Here is a 21,311-nt window from a genome sequence, read left to right as displayed (position 1 = left end):
TTCAGAAGGCAGAATATTACACAGTTGAAACTGCACATTAAACATATATGTTTTCATATCATTTGTGATGTAAGACATAAAGCCATACCAGGGAACAGGATTATTTTTATACACTGCATGGAAAATTGTTGATATTACAACTTTATAAGCCTCCAGTAGGTTAATTAAAAACGTTTGTGTTAAACTGAGACACACCTATGGATTTATTTTAAAGGATAACTTGAATCTGCTTCCTTGTGTAATTACAAAAGAAATCAGACACAATATCAGGGACAGAACTAAGAATCTAATTGTGCAAAATGAGCACATCAACTGCCAAACAAGCCACTTATAAAATAATTTTGTTTATTCTAACTGACCAAAACCTGGAAATGTTTATTCTGGTTTGATGTCAGACAGTGAGAAAAGAGCCTTTATGCAGTGTATGTACCTCAAAAATTTGGTTTCAATACAGCATAGATTACACCAAAAGATAACAAATATTCCCATTTAAAGTCACAAGCAACAATTCTTAAATGCTCTTGGCTTTTGTAGTTCATTCCGAAAAAAACTATGGCTCAATGCAATCTAATTAGCAAGATAAAGTAGTTTTCTGCGTGTAATTCTTCAATCTTTTCTTAATATTTTTATTAAGCAAAATTACAGTTACAAAGATTGGTTGGATTATGATTGGGAATTTTACTGGGACATAGAAGGGACTCATAACCCTGTTAAACAGGAATGCTGACGCCTGTCTTCACAACGCACTTCTACTTCTGCTCACCCTGTGAACCTGATCTGTTGGAGTCAAACAATTACATTTTTGAACAGAACTTTTCAGCTAGAAAACAGTTTGAGCAATCCATGTGCACAATTGCAGTGATAAACACACTTGTGCACACTGGGAGGAATTGCACCATAATTGTGCCTAAGGTAGGGGAGATTAATTTTTTAATAGATCTAATGTTTTATTCATACTACTGTTCCACTATTGGCTAACGCAATCTGCCTAAAAAAACATAAAACAACCACACTGTGAACACATGGCAGAACTGGCAGTTTGCAATTTCACACAGTCCACCAATCCCATATCTCTGAGGCTTTGAACAAAGTAGAATTTCAGGGCAAGGCTGTCGACGTCGAGATAAACATCATTATAATACATATGTATGTATTAAGATATGTAATTTCTCTCTGCTTTTTGGGACTTTCTATGTTCTGGCTTCAGAGAATTTGATTTAAAATCTGTCTGTGACAAACAGTGAATTATCAACAAAGTGACCGTGACAAGAATAGGGTGTTGTCCTCTAGGTGAGGCCAGTAGGACCGGTTATTCTGTCCTAGAAATCCATTTACAGAGCCTAGCATTATGCCTAATCATCCCCCCCACTGTGAGAGGAGTACATTAACCTGTGCAAACAGCACTGCAAAGCTGGAGCACATTTAGGACTTTCAAACATTTCTCCTTCTTCCTGCTGATTCTCATCCTCCAGTGTATGAATAAGATCTCACTTGAGCAATTCTGTTTGTGGAGCAGAGGGAAGATTACCAGATGAGGGGAAAGAAATGAAGGTTATAACGTGGCTTTGTTCTGCATATAAAATAGAGCCAAACAGCAACAAAAGAAGCCAAATGTTACCACAATATTCTTTAGGCAATCAAAAGTGCAACTATTTTATATTTTTGCACACTTGTGCATGATGGTTGTGGGTTCAGGATTAAGGGATTTTTTGTGGGATGTGACTCCAAATTATTCTAGGCAAACATGCATATTTGCAGATTTCTGTCATATTTGACAGATTTGTGTTTAAAATGGGCTTTTATTTATCATTAGCATGGATGTCATATTATTTGTTGGATTTTCAGTCTTGCTCTTGGGCTGCTATTTTAAAAGAATGGTCATGACTTGCACTACTTCAGTGAAAGCAAAAATGTTTGACCCACACTGTACCCCCTAATAAATAGATAAATTAACAAGCTGCATCTTGATCACTTGCTTTTTGTAGTCATCAACAAAATAGAAAAATAATTCTGGCTGGACATTTGCCCCCTCTGCTTGGCACAAGTGGAAGAAAATGTCTCAGCTGGTTGATTTTCTGCCACCAACACCTCTTTTAAGCATAGTCCATGAATTTCAAATTGGCCTGAGGTTATGACCATTCCAGACTCTTAATGTTAGCCTGCTTTATTAGCTCCATAACACAGCTTTGAAGTGTTTCTGCTCCAAAAGCACAATCTTTATGCTTGACTAGTATTTACGGCTTGGCTACTGTTTGAGCTTTATGATCAGGTGAGACAAAGATTTAGTTGTTGAACACAATGGCAAAAATAATGTTTGAAGGAATCAAAGTTAATCCTTCAAAACTAAAAACAAACACCTGTCAGGATGGTAGTGGGAGCGTCATGCTGACGATCTAAACTAAAACTTTGGAGTCAACATATCAGTTATTCAAGATCAAACAGATTCTAACAGCTTAAGGGTTTTACACCAAGACGTTTGTAGAAGTGATGGTGAACTTTAGGAAACCTAACTCCAGTTCCACTATTATTTATTATTTCTTCAGAGACCATCTAGTATATTTTTGAAAAATAGAAACGCTGTAAAACTTGGACACTCCTGCAAAGTTAGCTAATCGGATGGTTCACATTTCATTCAGATACTGCTGTAAATAAAAACTCTCAGACCTCCTCCTCTTCTTTTGTTTTGCTGTTTTAATTGCTGAAGTTTGTAATGGGTGTTTGTCCTGAGTAATTTATGTAAGTAGCTTCTGGAGGTTCAGTGACTAGGAGAAATTCCTAGCCTGTGTGAGCTTGCTTGCCAATAAAATGCATTCTGACTGTGATTCACTGTTACTGGTTATGTTGCTTGACACATAGTGGGTGGGACTACAAATTCATCATCTTCTCTACAGTTGATAAGCAAGATGGTTTAAACTTCTACACAGTTATGTCTTCCTGCAGGGGAATCCCAAATCATCAAAATTAGATTTTAAATTAAGAAAGCAGCCTGATGCCAAAACTTCAGAATGGCCCCAACCTCCATCTAGTATCGATAGACTTTCCTTGAAAATCAAAACCATTTCAGGAAACCTACAAAATTAAATTGGAATGGTAAATATTCAGCCAGAATTGACCCTAATCTATTAAAAGTATCCAAAAAAAATTCTTGCTAAAAGACTTGATTAACTGTTAGTAGGGCTATATGTAGTTGTGTGTAGGGTAAATCTTATCTTGTCTAATTCATACAATGTTTCATTCATACTATTAAATAAAACATTCAGCAGTATGAATTAAAAATTGTCCAATAGGTTGAGACTTCCTCCCTCAGTTGATGTTTTCAAAATTCCCTGAAGTTGTTTGTTGATCAATCATACAACTTTTAAAGCTAAAAGGTCCAGAGAAATCATTAAGGAAACTTTATTGGCCCATGATATGTGAAAGTCAAACCAGTCCCGCCTATTTTATATAAATTAATTCAAAACAAAATACTGTTATGAGTTCAGAATATTTGGCTCTTGGTGTATTTGAATGTACAGGAATGCATGAGCCTGAATAATTTTTGGAAGCTGGGAACTGTTATCATCAGACATGTAATCTATTTTTTTAATCGGATTGCTTTAATCGTCTCCCCTCGCCTGCTCATCCTTTCTGTGCATGCTTAATAATGCAGGACACCGCAGATTTTTCTAATTTATCACTCCCTCCCAGCTGGACTTGAAGTGACAGATTTATTAGATAGCCATTTCAACTGCATGTAATACTGCCATTTGAGAGTCGGTCAGACTGACAGAGTCAAAGCAGCTTGATGACCTCTGTGATAATGACCAAACAGGAGGGAAGGACATAGAGGAAAGAGGACAGGGAAGCTGATAAAGACATGTGGGGAGTAGTGTGGGTGGATGAAGAAATGTGGCCAGGATTTTCAAACATGAAGAGAGTGGAGTAAGAGAATTGTTGTGCTTGTTGATAATTTATTTCACACTGTAATACAATAGAAATAATAGAATAATGCACATGTTGCAGATTGTAGCACTCTTTTACATACATAATGAAGCCATTCTTAGAACATCAGAAGATTGATAATATTCTCATGTCTGCTCTTTAAAGGGGATATATTACATAAGATTGACTTTTTGAGTTTTATATCATGTTAAAATGTTATTCTCTTGTCAATATGAAACATGAAATTCCTTGAAACTCCCCTGACAGCATACCCTGAATGCTCTCACGAAGCGCCGCCTTTTTCCAAAAAGTTCCTCCTTGGAGCTCCAGCTAAACCTCCACCAGCTTGGTGGAGCCAAACAGAACTGAGTTAAGTTAAACAGGACCACTTTCCCAGTCACATTTATGTCATGTCATCTGTTTTAGATATGTTTTTGATTAGCCATGATGTGTTGCTTTAAGGCTACTTTCTGTTGTTTGACGGGCTCCACTTGAGAGATTTCATGATTCTACAGGACTGACAGTAATCACGGCTGGTTGGGGTTGATAAAATTAAACTTTTTTGGAGCAATCATATGTTCAAATAGGTTGGTTTGGATAACTATTTTTCTTCACCAATTGAGGTCATAAGAGCATTTGTATTGAATTATATTATGTTTTTGCCTGACATTAGGATAAATGTGATAATTTGAAACATTTAAGTGTGGAAAACAGCAAATAAACAAACGAGGAAATTGTTAATGGGGATAATTATGTTTTCATAGCACTGTTTCTATTTGGTTATGTTTAGTAATCCAACAATAACTGAAACAACACCTGCAGGGTTACAACACAAAATGTGATTTTAGTGGAGCAAAGTTCCCGTGTGAAAATATAACATCGTGTTTAGCTGCATTGCATTCATGAGTGAAGGTGTTAATTTTATTTTTAACTTTGCACAGATATGTCCGAAACTAACACATTATCACATGTTTATGCTGATCTGCTTGATCACACCAATTGCCGGCATGCGTTTTGTTGCACATCTCATGATCGGTTCTAATGTGCTGCAGTTCCGCCCTCTATATGCAAATAATTTGCAATATTTATTATTTCTTTCGCAGATCAACTTGTGCTTTATCTAAGTGATTGATGTGGAGTTCTGTAATTTTTTCCTCTAATGGACCCACAACAATTACAGTCCCTCATCTGAAGAGGTGCAAAAACAGATATGCTAATACTTAGGCCTGTTCTATTTTACAAACTACTTTTGAATGGAAGCTGTTGGAAAACCAGGAAACAAAACAATACACCTTGATCCAGAGGAGTAAGAGGAAAGGGGGCAGGAATTTGTTTGGGAATACATTAACAATTATCCATCATCTTCCTCTCTCTTCAAAATTTCACACTATTTAGTGTTGGTATTTATAAAGTTATTTATCTTATCTTATCTTGTATTATATTATTTTATCTTATCTTATCTTAAAAAAGGCAGAGAAGAGCAATATGTACGGCGCTGAGAACCATAATATAAAGATGATGTTTCTCGCGTTGGGCTATAAAAAGAAGATATTTTGAAAGATAAATAACAAAATCATGCATGCATTGCATATAAATCCGCGTTATTTAACTTCCGTCTTTTACAACAAAGGATCATTAGATGAAAGATAAAGCCTGGTTGAAGAGATTCTCATTTTCTTTCCATCCTTCTAAAAGGGAAGTGGGCCCGGGTACTCATTTTTCTCACGACCTGCTACTGGCTGCATCGTGAAAGGACAGGACGGTGGTGGGAGGAGTCTCTTTCGCTGTTCCTGACCTCCGTGGGCAGTACATATTGATATTATGGGTGTGTTACTGGTGCATGACTGCTAACGGATGAAAAAACTGGGCGAGATCACTGACTAGCCGGTCCAATCGTGTATCGAGGTGTGCCTCCTTGGAGGCGGAGCCACAGTGGTCTGGGCGGTCCTTGAAGCGGAAGCGTGCCTCGGCTGATCTCTCGCTGTCATTCGGCCACGGTCGGTTCCAGGAGAGAGGGGCAGCCTAGAAACACACACAAGGATCGGCTGGCTCTGTAGGAAAGACAGCAAGCAAAAAACAACCCCAAATCAAACGGACAATGAAACCGATCGAATAAGGCTCAAAAGGGGACCCCGCTCAGCTACCATATTAACATAGCTATTCGATGATCGAGTCCAGATCAGAGACAGCAGATAGAGAGCTGTGTCATTGAGAGGCAGGACACGTCAGGAGAAGGGAGAGAGAGAGAGAGAAAAAAAAGCTGACCGACTGCACTGTACGACTCAGCTATTAAATCGCCTCTGAAAAGCTTTGCCTGCCGCACTCATCGCTTCAAGGACATCTTCTCGCTCTCAGCCCGAAGCAAAGGAGCTCGACGAAAAAGGCATCTCCGAGGTCGAAGGGGGTGATCAGAAGGTGAAAATGATTTTTACTCGCCCGCATACACAGCCTGTCCAGCGAGCTAGCATCTGTGCTAACAGCCGTTAATAGCTAGCTTGCTAATGTTAGCAACGGATAAAAAACTTCCCTGGTCACCTTTATAAATTATAACTGGCTGTATGTCAACAACTGTCGCAGGAGTATAAAGACATAAAATGAAAAATACATATTGTCTGGTTAAATGTGAAACGTTGTTCCCAAACTGAAACTTATCTTCGATTTAATTTGATCATAGTGTCTCCTGCTGACAGCTGTCAAAGCAAGGTCGACTGTTTTATTCCCAAACGTTAAGGCGGTTAAGTTGTCATATTTTAAACATTGTCCGAGTGATTACGTTTGTGTGTTCGTGTCGTTGTCGTGCTGTTTGTAGTTCAATGCCTGTCAGCTAATTTGCCTTTCTGAAAACCTCCTCCTCCTTCTGCTGAAAGAAGCCTGTCCTCGACACAGCAGTGTTTCTGGTTTTACGGGAGGCTGACTGGAGCTCAGCTGGGCTCCTACAAACTGGCAACGTCACGGGGTTATAATTAGCTAAAGATGGAACGTTGACTTGTTTTTTTCCTCCGTTGTATTAAGGGTCAGCTCATATGATCATGGTTTATTATTATGTGTCCATGATTAAATTAAAAAAACGGCTACTATTGATGAGTAGTTTATACTTACAGAATAAGTAAGTATTAAATACATATAAAATGTATTTAACACGTACATAATAAAATGCCACTTCTAAATCTGTGTGACTGCTACAAGGTTTGTTTAAATAAAAAATTGTTGGTAGACTACCAATTTTTGTAAAGCCTTTGACCTGGTGATGCTAATTCTGGTTTTTCTTTAAAAGTCTAAATATCAATATACTAATGAATTTCAGGATCTTGCATGTTTCTAGTTTATTAGCTATGATGTCATTTTAAAATATGTTGCTTAACACTAAATTATGTTGAAATTATATTTTTAACAACCATACCATCTGATGTTATTGAAGTAGTCTTGTATGGGGAAATAAAATGTCCCCTTTATAATTTATACATGCTGTAAATTTGCACCTCTTAACTAACCTTTGTAACATATGCCCTATTTATTACAAAAAAAAAAAACCCAAAATAAAAAAACAATTAGTTTCTACAGGTTGGATTTAGATGAGCACTGCATCATCTTACCATTGTTTGGAACTTTGGCACTATATGAGATTATATGAGAATATCATTCAAATCATTTTATAGCCTTTCTGACATTCCTGATCACTATTTATTTATGTTGGAAGAGAGTTGACGTCACTTTGGGTGCATGAAAAGGCATTCTCAGGAAAACCGGTTTTCCTGAGAAAACCGATTATGACAAAGACATAATCTTTATGACAAATATTGTCTTTGTCATAACATTTTATGACAAAGACAAATTGATGACATAGTTGAAAGACTTTAGCAGTTTAGACAATTATGTCTTCATAGCTGCATTTAAATCAACAATAAATACAACCAATATTTCTAAAATTTGTCTTTTTGTGTGTATATTCTCTGGAGAAAGTATATTTTTATCTTTACTATCAGCTTTTCAAAAGGGTACCAACATTTCTAAATCCAGTTTCAAAAGCTGAAATGAACAAAACGGCCTTCCTGTTATCTGCTGAAAGTTTTGATGTCATCCACAGTCTAATATTGGCTTGATATGTCTTGAAAATTGGAGTACAGACGTCACAACCGGGCTTGGTTATCCTAATTGGTACAGTTCTAATTACTGTTAGCAGTATGACATTTTCATGTGTTGAGGTACACAAATAACACGTTCACATGTTACTTAACTTTTTCTCAAAATAGCTAATTATTTTGCACTGTAAGCACTGTTAGACTTGTGCCGACTGGCAGTACCTACTTCTAATGTATTCAGTTATCAGAAAAAAGACATTGGATATATGAGTTTCAGACTGATTGGCCAATGAACATGAAAACTGATTTATTTTGACTGAACAATTGACATTAATGTAAGTCGATTTTGGTAGAAAGCATGTTTTTATGAAACTGAAAAGATTTTGTTTAATTTTTTTCATTTTTACAACTCCAAGTGACTTGGGATAATTCTTTTGTGTCAGAAAAGAGATCATATGTCATCATATTTTTAGACACATTAAAGTCAATTCAGAATTTCTGTTTGAATAATGAGCCAGGAAGCTGAAAGATGTAGATATTTATATAGAGGCCCCTTTTGAAACAGGGGAAGCTAACCTCACACCAACTCAGATTTTAATCGTATTGCCGAATTTCTTAGGCAAGATATTCTTCTCACCATCTTATCTCAAGTAAAAGCAATATCCAATATTGTATTATTTAAGTTAGGTTGCCACTTCTGTAATTAGGAACGCAAAAGCAAAGCAAGAAACCTTTTATGTGATGATGTGGAACCACCTGGTGGATCCTAGATCCCTTGGATCTATTGGATAATGAAAGACTGAGTGCTAACCTGCATGCCTTTCTGTTTGCTTTTTTCACAGTCTGACCAAAGAGATCGCAGAATAGCATTTGTTCTGGGGGGAGAGAACAAATGGGGGATTACGGGTTCGGAGTCCTAGTTCAAAACAACACTGGCAACAAGTCTGCTTTCCCGGTCCGAATCCACCCGCATTTGCAGCCCCAGCACCACCACCAGAATGTGTCTCAGAGCCCCGCTGCTTTCATAAACAGCACTACAGCCACAGGGAATGGCACTACGGGAGGTTCTCCTTGGCTCTTCCCTTCCTCTGCCACCCACAACAGTGTGCAAGACGAAATCCTCGGGGGCGCAGAGAAGCCCAAAGCACAGCAGCAACAGGAAATGCAAGAAACTCAAGAAAAACAGCAGCAGATATCTCCTGGAGGTCACCAGGAGACTGGGAGCGGTGGCGGAATAATTGCAGAACTGGAAAAATCCCGATCAGAGGAAGCCAAGACAGAGAATGGCACATCAGAGGGCAGCAACGGAAAAGAGAAGCAGCTTCGTCTTGAGTCACCTGTCCTGACTGGATTTGATTATCAGGAGACATCTGGTCTAGGTGGAACAGGCCCAGTACCGTCGAGCACAACCTCGTCATCCCTTACTGGCTTTAACAACTGGTCAGCTGCCATCCCACCTGCACCGTCAACAATCATCAATGAGGACGTCAGCTTTTTTAACCCAGCCTCTGCTAACAACGGGCCTCTGCTATTCCAGAACTTCTCACACCACGTCAGCCCAGGGTTTGGGGGAAACTTCTCACCCCAGATTGGACCAGCTCCGGCCTTGTCCCAGCACCACCCTGCCCCGCCACCTCACCCCCATTTCCAGCACCCCCACAACCAACACCAGCAGCACCGACGCTCCCCAGCCTCCCCCCACCCACCGCCACCCTTCTCGCACAGGAATCCGGCTTTCAACCAGTTGCCGCATTTGTCCAACAGCTTGAACAAGCCCCCATCTCCCTGGGGTCCGGCCAGCTACCAAAGCCCCTCTCCATCCCCCGGCTCCTCCACCTCTTGGAGTCCTGGAGGAGGCTATGGAAGTGGAGGTGGTGGCTGGGGAGGATCTCAGGGCCGAGATTATCGTCGTGGGCTTAATGGAGGGATGACTCCCATCAATTCCATCTCTCCACTGAAGAAGACCTTCCCTAACAATCACGTGGCATCCCAGAAGTACCCCAGAAACAGTCCCGCCGGCTTCAACCCAAAGTCGTGGATGGATGATGGAGTAGGTCGTGATAACATTTTCCCTTTTCAGGTCAGTTTTCTTGTGATAATTTCACCAAACAATGTTCTTCTGAGCTACCATTATGTGGCATTGCTGCTATTTTTAGAAATGGGGGGTGGCATGGATTTGCACAATTTGCTTGTTACTGTGTAAAAGCTGTCACTGGACTCTGCACTTTCACAGTTGAATGTCCCTTGTGGTGACTCACATGGATATATCACTGCAGTGGCGTGTGCCACGTTGGTGGAAGGAAGAAGGGGAGGCAATGCTGGGAGGAGGATGGGTGAGGGGTGCATTTGATTTAGTCAAAAGATGGGGAAGGGAAAATGGAAAAGGCAGCTAGGAATGAAGAGATGGAGAACAGCTTCAGTGAAAACGGTCGGAAATGACCAAGATAATCTGAATGAAACCAAATTATCTTCCTGAGCCTTCCTGGTTAGTTGCTTTTTTGACGTAAAGGGTTTCAATCTGTTGTAGTTGTAAACATACTTATCCTCAGACAATAGAAATCCATGAGGAATAATATTATTCATCAATACCAATATTAACAGTTGCACCAGATTTGTCGTCTGCACGTCTTTCATGAAGGACTCATATCACTGAGTCTTGTAGACTCTGTTGTATTGAGATCTTGTGAATCTGGAGGCCAGGGTTGTACTGTAAATTCATTGTATTTACAGTTCAAACCAAAAAACAGTTCAACAGGATAAGGTGAGCTTTGTGATGTGCTGCTGCATTATTGTGCTGAAAGTGTCCATCAAGAAATGGATGTGGTCAGCAACAATAAGAGTTAAAACAATGCTGAACTGGTACTAAGTGGCCCAAAATATGATTAGAAATATCCCATTCACCACAAACACTGACCTGAACTGTTGTTTCAAGGAACGATGCACTCGTACTTTCATATTGTTTATATGAAATTCTGAAACTACTACATGAACATAATGTGTTGTGCAGTCAGATTTTATTTAATGTGTTTGGGTTGAAGCAAATTTTTATTTGAGCTTGCTATCATTTTCAAAACCTTTTCTGGGAAGTCTGTTCCTTCATATTTTACTTGCTCGTAAAATACCTGCTGGTTAGATGTTGCTCGGTTCGTCATTGGTGAAATATTTTGAGGTTCGTGGATGAACGGCTTTGCAAGGCTGTATCTGTATGCTTTCAGCATGCTGGTTCCAAATTAAGTCAACTTAGTTTTTAACAAGTAAGACCTTCCAAACTATTTTGTTCATTTTTCTTCATTTGCATTCAGTCAATCACAGGGTTCCACAGGTTAAAATTGAAGGACTTTGTTCTGACATGTCTTAACATGCCTTGACTGTTTGTGTACATGGCAAACCTAAATCAACAATATAACAATCAGACAGCTACTGTAAACAGTAAGTAATCTCTGTTGGTGGGCTTCAGGTTTATGCAAGAGTACATTTTTGGAAACCAAATTTGACTTTGATAGTTACATTTGTTCTTGTGGTTCTTAAAGCATTTTAGACACATTAAAAAAAAATGCATTGATCTTGGTTTGTTTCATGCAAGCAGAAGGAAGAAGTTGCTGTATTGCATTACATAATGACCAATATGTTGTCACACTTTAAGTGTGTGCACTTTACTGCAGTCAGGGACATAAATATCAGAGAAAAAAGAACATCACAACTACCTTGAACTAATTAACACCAATATATATAAAGTACAATTATTTTTGTATATCTGAAATAACTTCCTTTCAGCTTCATCACAAGTCTTTGTGTCTAAATCAATATCAAAATACAGAATTAGCATCCTGCTCTGTTTCATCCAAAATATAATTTTACTCAAAGTCATGATTCAGTTTCTTGAATCCTTTTGTTACAACACTTTGCAAAAGTATCTATACTTCTTTTTATTTTTTATTTAATCATTTATTTATTTTCACATTTTGTCAAGTTACAACCAGAAATTGCAATTTATTTTGGCCGGAAGTATGTGTTGTATGCACAAAGTAACATGCTGGAAGGTGAAGGTAAACGGCACTCAATGCAATGTGGGAGTATCCTTTAAAACCAGAAATCACCTGATCAGAAAAAACACTTATGCCATGAAGTCCTCAGTTAATAAACATCCGAATAAAGACTAAGGAATGCCATAATTTCTGGAAAGATTTTCAGAAGGATCAGCTGATAAAACGGTATTTCCAATCTTTAAACTAGAGATGGAGCAATGTTACACCCATTTCCTGAAACCAGAGAGTGCAGCATAACTGCAAACCAAGAAGATATTCCCATCAACCTACATTGGCAAGTTACAGAAATCCACCGATCAAGTGAAAGCAGTGGATTTCTGCTCAAGTGGGATTTTTGGAGTTAAATTACATCCCTGGTATTTTAACTCCAAATATCTGACAAATAATAGAAAAAAAAAAAAACATGTAGACTTGTTTCCGGTAGACTTTCAGATGTCTGCAAAACAGACTTCTGAAAGATGTCTGGTCTGGTCAGGTGAGAAGAAACTCCTTCATGGCCAGCATGCCAGAAACACCTAACCCACCTGACATCAGGATCCTGTGAGTGGCCGCTTTTCTTTTCAGGGCCAGGGGAAGTTGGTCAGACTTGATTGGAAGATGAGTGGAGCAAAAGTAATCCTGGTAGAAAGTCTGTTGTGGAAAAAAAGCTTTGTCTTCTTGCTTGATGACAATCTGCAACATACAGCCAAAAGCTATAGCAGAATGGTCTACTCCACATGTTAATCTTCCTCCATCCACACCAATATCTAATTGAGAATCTAATTTAAGATAAAGGCTATCCAACAAATTTGAATAGTCCTGACCAATTTGGTGGTTTTACAAAGTATTCACTCAGGGGTGCTGAATACACAGGCATTCCACAATACATGTGAACATTTTTTATAGTTTTCTTTTCAATTCACAATTAGGCGCCACTTTGTGTTGGTCTAACACAAAATCCCAGTAAGGAACTGTGTGACTGTAGCTGCAGCTTGTTGTTATGTGTGGCTGAATCAGAACAACTAAAGTAGCATTGTCCTCCTGGCCTCTTGACTCTGTAAGGGCAGATTGGGCATGGGACTGTGAATGGGTTTTCTGTGTGAAGGAGAGAGTTATGTAAATGCGGCCTATTTGACAAAAACAACCAGACAGTTTGCAATTAAAATTATCAACAAGTAGGAAGAATGTTTTAAGACTTAAAAAATGGCTTAAGCAGAGAAGGTGGCTTGTTGTCGCTGTTTGTTTTGGTCAGCTGGTGCAGCAGGTGGTCTGTTCTCCATATTTGTATTCAGGATTTGTTCAGTAATAGACTTGGAACAAAGTGTCCAACAAACTGGTGTTCTCTGATCCCTTCTGGTTCCATATGAGTTTCAGAATTTTTTTTTATTGTTAGCCGCAGTCCTCCGCAGTATGATCCGGAGCAATGACCTTTGTTTTTTTTGGGGGGGTGTTAAATTCCCTGAAGTTGATCTCGTCCATCTCTTCCTTCCCTCTTTCAGATGACTACCCAATCACTATTTCCTTTAATGTGTTTTGTTGTATACCGAACCCTTTTAATTTTTTCCCAGGCACTGGCACGCTCATGCTTAACTGACCTTCATCTGATAACTTGTACTTTAGGGAAGCAGTAATTAAAAGGGAATCTGATGGCACTACTGCTCGGATAACTCCGGCAGTTTCCCAGGCAACGAAACATAGGTCACATTTTGCTCCTCGGAGGCACCAAAACACAAATCATTATTGATTTTTCCCAAAAAATTAATATTTGCTGCTATTGTTTCCATCAGAACTTTCTTTTTTGGCCCGCTGGGAGTTATTCTTGGCTTATTTGTTTACCAGCCTTAAACAGATCTTAAGAAAATTCTAAGATGGCCGCTTCTACACTTGTTATAAATATTTCAAACTTATTTTGCCAGTGTAACTTACCAGGGATTCAAATTTTATTATTTATATTTCCTTTGTTTTTTTCTGCATATCAAAACCTCTGATCTCATTATGCAGATTGGCAGCAGCTAGATGTAGCTGTGCATGATTCCTCTGGAGTTTTTATTGTTTGCCAGTAGAAATTATGAAGAATGTTGTTCCAGCTAAATATTAGTACTGCTAGGGTTCATTTATTTTGAATTCTTTAGAAAGAAAAACTTAATCCTACTAACTTTTAATCTTGATAGTGATTACTTTTGTGGAAGAATATTTGATGTTAGAATTTTGTTACATAACTCAGTTTCAGAGTGTTTTATTTGTGGTGGCAAATTTATTCTGATGCAGTGTTAAAGCTGTTACTATAGAAACTATTGCTAAATGACGAAACTCCTCAAGGTTGGAGTAAGTCAACCTTACTACACCCTACTTAGTCATATGTTGCATTTATACTCATGTCTTAAATTGATTAAATAACTGTTCAGTTTTTGCTTCTCCCTTTCTTTCTTCTTCTTGATTTATGCATTTTATTCGTGATAAACACACTGATAACATTTGCCGATGAATTCAGGCAGAGCTACGAACTGTGTTGACAGAGCAGCTCTGGTCAGTCTCCCAGAGACTGGAATAGGACTGTTGTCCCTGATTGATTTTAATTCTGGGAATCTTGAATATTTCATTAAAACTAAGATCTTCCAATATTTAGTGTTCTATATAAACACATACTCAGCCGAAGGTTAGCATGAGTTAAAATGCTGTATTTAAAAAATGTGTGTTATTTTTCTTCTTTGTGTTATGGATCGAAACTGAAATTGGCAATCATACTACAAGGAAAACTGCTAAACAGTATTGTTTGGAAAACACTTGATTAATGCATAACTACCATATGATACAGGGAAGCACTGAGTTCTGTGGAGAGACAAATATTCCCAAACTGTCACTCTTTAGTAGAAACCTGAAAAGCTACTTACTGACTTTAAGTTGAATCTTTTTTGCTTGATTAAAATCCGAACATTCTTTTATTATCCATATCCGACTTGTTCAATGTTGAAGAGTTAATGTTTTAAAGAAGTCTACTTGAAAAACAGGCATCTTAACTATTACTCTTATGGTGCATACTCCGTACTTTTGAGAAGTGTTGAAGTAACCTTTGTATAAAAACATACCAAAGCTTAAAAATACCAATTAAAGTTTGCAATCATACTTAACTTGCTTTTGATAAGTTGTTAGGTTATTTTTTATAATTCATGTTGGTTATACATTTAAATCCAAGTTTAGTTTATTAAAACTCAGATAAACCCTGTTAAAACTAAAACAATATCTTAAAAATGAGCATTATGTTACTTTAAATATGACAACATACCTCATAAGTTCCATCATAATCAGCTTTGGACAATTTATTTCATTCCCTTCCATTTAATTTCATTTTCAATAAGATCTGAAAAATAAAGTTTTCTTGTATTATTTTTACATACATCCTTTCTGTACATGTTTTTAGTCCAGATTACAAAATGCAACATGAGCTCCCAGGTTTTAGTAAATTAAACAGGATAACAGTTTGCTAACTGAACAGTCCCCATGAGGAACCAATGTCACACTTTCCCACTGTAAGCTCTCCAACTGCTTCACATACTTCCCATTTTAGCACCGACGCGGCAGATGAGGGATCAACGGCTTTTGCTTTACACTTGTCATTGTTTGGCCTTTTGTAGGCTTTCTGAAACTAAATTCGCACTGTGCTGCTTGACTGCATGTTTTTAGATCGATAAGTTTTTACGGAGCTGTTTTGGATTGTTAATTTAAAATGCGTTTTCTTCAGAAATGGAGCTTTATAATGGGTAACTCCCATTACAAGGATCAAACCTCTTTGTTTGCCTCATGCCTTGGATTTTTGAACAATAGTAAATGAAAAGAACACTATTTTAAAGTAGTTTGAAGCACTGTAGCGTGCACAACGTTTCCCTGCACCACTGAAGATTTCAAATATTAGCACGGTGTAATACTTAGAATGGGCCTGTATCCAGCCAAGCTGCTGCTAATGCCCTGTTCAACCAGTATGTGCTTTTTAATCAAACATTTTTACTTCCATATAGTTTTGTTTAGCTTCTCTTTCATGTTGCTTCTGCCCTGAATCCTCACCTGTTCGACCTGCTGTTGTGTCAGGTGCACACACTGGGCTGATTTGGACTGAAATTTGACTTGTGACCAGGTCAAGACCCGCAGGGCTTGAGGGAAAGTGAGCCAGGCCAGGATATTGTCTCAGTAAGCCACCTGGGTTACTGCTGGTTACTGTTCCCCTCTTACTGTTTGTGCAGCTCAGAAACCTTCAATACGTAAAAGGACATTATTAAACAATCTCCTTACTTCATTGCATAAGCTTTATGTGAATAAAATGTATATTTTTGAAAATGACATAGCTTGCCCCTGTGGTATATAAAAATGTCTTAGGAAATGCATCAATCTTTCTATAAATTTTATTGATTTTACTTTTATTGAGTAGAAAAGTGGGGCAATATAGTTGACTACAGTTCAAAGTTTTTTTTTTTTTTTGTTGGATCAAATGCAGAATCAAAAAAACAATAATATTGTGCAGAAGTGTGATGAGAACTGTCTGACCATCATAGCACAATGGAAAGAACCATTCAGATGAAAGTTGAGTCAGTCAAATAACCAATTAGGCCTGATTATGTATATATCTAAAAAAAAAAAGCCAAATCAGAATGGGTAAATTACTATATAAAGTACTCTATTCCTAAGAAATGTAAGGATGAGTGGTGATGATGAGGATATTGAAGACCTCCCTGCTTTTTTTTAGATAGTACACATTTGAGGGACAGATGGCAAAGATACTGTAAGCTCAAAGGTCATATAACAGCGTGCTTATACCAGGCTCATAGCATATTTAATTCATGTCCTTTCCATCAGTTGCAATTTTTGCTGACTAGTTTGTAGTTGGCATCAGGAGATTTCCTGGACCTGATATTTTACTAATTGCCAACTATAACACCTAATGGAATCAATGTTCTTAACAAATAGCACCAAGCCAGCATTACAGCATAAGGTATACTTTCTTTTATTTAGCATGAAATCCAGGCAAAATTAATTAAAACATCACCCTTTTTAGCTTTCTAAAAATATTTTTTAAATGGCGCATGTGAAGCGATGACCATCTGTCGGCCACACGTGGCCTTGATAGGAGAGTGGAAAGTAGAACACAGTTCCTACTGTGAAACATGGTGGTGACAGAATCATGCCATGGGATGTTTGTATTCAGCAATGGGACTGAAGCCTGTCAGTTGTTGGAAATATGCAAGCAATTAAATTCAAGACAATCCTGCCAGAAAGACGTTTTGGCCAAATCAATAAAGAAAAAAAAAACCTGCCCCCACAAATTTCTAACATTTTTTTTCTGTTTTGAACTTAAAGAAACTTTATCTAACATGTATCTTGTTGGACATTATTTAGCTAGATAGAAATTAATATAAACTTGCTTGAACACTTTATATTAAACTGAATTGAAATTTGTAACAGAAATGTCCAATGAGATACTAGGTCTGAAAGGTAACATGCAGAAGGTCTGCATACGTTAAGAATTTTTATTTTTTTTTTACACATCCTGTATTTATGTACACAACCTGTTGCTTTAGAGCCTCCTAACATATCAGTAACTGAGCTAATTTCATGTGCATCTGCTTCTAGGGTTACTTTCTGTTTGAAAGAGTAAAAAATAACCTACTATTCAGCTTAATTTGCATTGGTTTCTTTTTGCTGTTATACTGTACCCAATTTTGTATCCAGTTTGAGTATATGATTTAAGCCTACAGTTACACACCTAGTTTTACTACAGAGTATATTTTCCATCTTTTCACTTCTCTATTGTTGTTTTTCCAGAGGGAATTGACTCTAAACAACAGAAACCGCAGACAGCTTTGCACACAAAACCTTTGCTATTTTCTTTTTCTCTCTTCATTCCAAGGTGATTTAGTTCTTTAACTGCAAATGTTCTTATGCATATATGGTTATTTTACAATAATAACATATTAAAATGGAAACCAATGTATGTTTGTGAATAACAAAGTAATTGTGTGATATGTGCTTGCCAAACTACAGGATATTTTGAGCAGCACAATAGCAAGCTTGCAAACGTTATCTGTACCTTGTGTTTCCAACTAATGAGTGGTCTGAGCTGCACAACGCGGCTCTTAAAGGCCTTGTTGTAGCCTCCTCATACCCCTGACAGACGCTTGAAAACAGGAAGAAAGAGCATCTCTCTGCACATGCGTGTCTGTGCTGGACTCCTAATTAGTCCCAAGCCTATGGTTTTCTCCACGTGTTTTGATAAAGGAAGAAGGCTAAGCAGAGCCTCACTCCTAGCAGGAGTCTGTTAAGGTTGAACTAATCCTAGAGCTGAACAAATACTGCTGTAACTTAGCCACTCCTGTTAAAACCGTCCTAAATTCACTCATGCACACACTATTGAGCTATTCAGCCAACACTGAGCAATTGGTTGGTTTTGACAGTTGGGGGTATTTTGTGTCATTATGGGCCTTTGAAATATTCGACAAGGAGAAATGGCATCAGAAGCGCAATCTGCTTCCCTTTCCTGCCCTCCTTTCTGTTCTTTATACAATGCTTTGCTTGCCTTCCCTTTTAATTTTGGTTTTCTTTCCCCTGTTGTTGCCTTCTAATAAGTGACCAGAGGTTAAAATTTCCAACTAACTCAAACTACCTATTGACTGTAAAATCCTTAAATTTCATTTAGATCCAAAATGTTCATTCTTCACTTTTAATTCCAACTTCTTATTCTCCTTTTAATTAAACAGAAGCAGCTTTTACACAATTTAATTTGGAGAACATTTTGATAGATTTTAACAGGTGCCTGACTTCTGTTGAGGATGAATAACATCATTAAAATGAGCAAGCTTGGACTCTATGGTGCAGAGGTTTAACTGCTTAGCTTTTCAAAAGCTTGAACTGCACCTAAATTCTGAAGGTGCTATGGGAACAAGGTATGTTGGTCTCTTTATGAATATGTCTTACTTTACAATACACATGGTGTGTCATACAAAAGACCTTTACTCTATACTTTTTCACAATCCATGACATCATGACAACAGACTTTGGATTTTATTGGGATTGGATCATGGAGTACACTTGTATACATTTGTTTGCCACAAATGCATACAAGTGTGGCATACGTTTGTATTCAACTCTTACTTGTTCACTTTAATGAGATCCAATACATCCAGTAGACTTCTGAAGTGTTTGCTCAGGAAGTCCATTTCTTTTTTGATGCAGACTAAAAAAGCGAAGTCCGATCCACCTAAAAAGCTTGATCTGGGTTTGGTTGGAGTGAATGCCAAGCGCACCGGAGACCACTCCAAAATTTGGAAGCGGATTAAAGAGCAGGGCATTCTGGTTAAATAGAACCAAAACCAACACAGAAGTTTAATGTTAGCTATAGAAATTGCTTTCAGTCTTTTGCCAAGAAAAGAGATATCCTACCACTACTAAAATCTGAAGCCACTCCACTTGTGTTTACATTTTGTGATGAAGGAAGTCAAACTTATTGTGTTGTAAGAGGTGTTTGTTTTACAATCTTCAATGGTTCTTGGTACAATGTCACGACAGGCAAAGCTCCTTCTGGGTTTTTTCAAATGGTTGATTTGATTGTCTCACACTGCAGCAGCGGAAAATGCAACAAACGTTACAATCTTGGTCCCCAGTCAAACTGAAACTACCAGGTATAATAACTTTATAGAAGGTATGGTTTAAAAGAATAAAAAGTAAAATAAAATTAGCTTTTCTAAAATATTTGATTGTGTAGGAATGACCCAGTCAAAATATGTGAAATAATCCATTTGAGAATCTATTGCAAATCTTAAAAATTGATGTTTGGACGTTATGTATTTAATATGAGTTTAAGAAGTTCCTACCAGTTTCCGCTGTAACAAAGAAAATTTGAAAACAAGGTGTGCCTTCACTATCATTCCTTTCACATTATATTTATGAGATGCTTTGTGTTGATCTGTCACAGAAACCAAAATACACTTAAATTGTGGTTGTGATGCAGCACAGTGTAAAAAAAATAAATCTTGGAGATTTTGGATAATTTTAGGAGATGCAGGTGAAGTCTTCATAAATCCACTATTACGATCGTCCTCCATCATCTCAGACAAAACATTTTGTCCCCTCAAAATGTTTTTTCTTACTATGTTTTTTTTCAGATCTGTTATTTTCTTTCAGATCAGTTAGTTATTAATTTCATAATCAGCTATTGTTCTTATCTGATGAGTTATTTTCCAGTTGTCTTACAAGTATTATGACATTTTTAAAAAGCAATTTGAGCATTTTCACAGTAGATAAGATTTAACTGTCAAGTACACATTTCTATCAAAAATAATAAGATGTAAATCTACTTCCAGCAAAGAAGTAGGTTAAAGTTTTGCCAAACAGCTTACCAATGTATAAACGGTTTTACAGTGCTGGTAATTTTAAATGTTTTGGCAGCATTGCCCAGGTTTGTAAATTTGCAACAGGGTTTTCACAGGGTTGTAAAATTTATTAAATTTAACTTAAGAATATCGGCATTGTGCTGTACAGTGCCTTTTTATTTCAGTCGAAGAAATGATCAAAAAGAACTAGGAGATTCTTTTTTTTCCCCTCCATGTTTCTAAATGTATGAGTGTATAGGAGAAAGTAATGTAGTGCTTTCACCTAAAAAGAAAAATGTTCCTAATTCACAATAAGGATGATTACAATTAAAATTCATCAATGTGTTAATAAATACCAATATCTGTATCCAAAGGTCATTGTTACTTGGCCTGATAAGATGCTTCCCACCAACCAGTCATCATAAAAAACATAAAAAATAACCCCCTTTTTGTGTGCACTGCTGCCTCCCCGTCATTTCAGATTTCATTTTTCAGACAGGATGATTTATTCACCACTTGCATCTCCGAGGTACTGTTAGCTCAGCATAGGATTATGTTTTAGGTCATGGTGAAAGATTCATAAATTGTAAGACGAGTCTGTTGTCTTGCAATGTATAGAAATAAACCCTATTGCACCAAGTTTTTTGCTGATTCATCTTATTATAAGGTGTGTCGTGGCTTTTAGATTCTGTTTAAATCCCATACCCGGCCACAGATGGGTAGAATGAGGTATTTTATTGATCCTGCAACAATGCAGCAACAAATGACAAGCTATGAGCTGAACCTGTGACCTTTGTTAACTGTAGGTCATTTCTCATGGACTCATGACACAGACTTCCTTTTAAATTGAGTCTTTCTCATTTCAGATGTGCTCAAATGTGTATCTGTGCATGCCCTTCAAGCTGATATGTATAAACACTGCCCAGTTGTTG

The 21,311-nt window shown here is 37.5% G+C and overlaps 1 protein-coding gene across 2 annotated transcripts in view; it reads left to right on the top strand.

Moving 5' to 3' along the window:
- Positions 1-5,743: 5,743 nt before the first annotated feature.
- The window catches only part of cpeb4b (cytoplasmic polyadenylation element binding protein 4b), a 40,832-nt gene continuing 25,264 nt past the window's right edge, over positions 5,744-21,311 (top strand). For both annotated transcript variants that reach the window (XM_055051360.1, XM_055051359.1), the window contains exons 1-2: positions 5,744-6,336; positions 8,843-10,080. In XM_055051360.1, the coding sequence (XP_054907335.1) occupies positions 8,893-10,080 (1,188 nt within the window). In that variant the 5' untranslated portion in view covers positions 5,744-6,336; positions 8,843-8,892. The remainder of the gene's footprint in view (positions 6,337-8,842; positions 10,081-21,311) is intronic.

The sequence above is a fragment of the Poeciliopsis prolifica genome, unplaced genomic scaffold, assembly GCF_027474105.1.
Source record: "Poeciliopsis prolifica strain line A6 unplaced genomic scaffold, Auburn_PproV2 SCAFFOLD033, whole genome shotgun sequence".
Classification (NCBI taxonomy): domain Eukaryota; kingdom Metazoa; phylum Chordata; class Actinopteri; order Cyprinodontiformes; family Poeciliidae; genus Poeciliopsis; species Poeciliopsis prolifica.
Note: the sequence above shows the minus strand (reverse complement) of the source record. Positions and strands in the feature narration are given on the sequence as shown.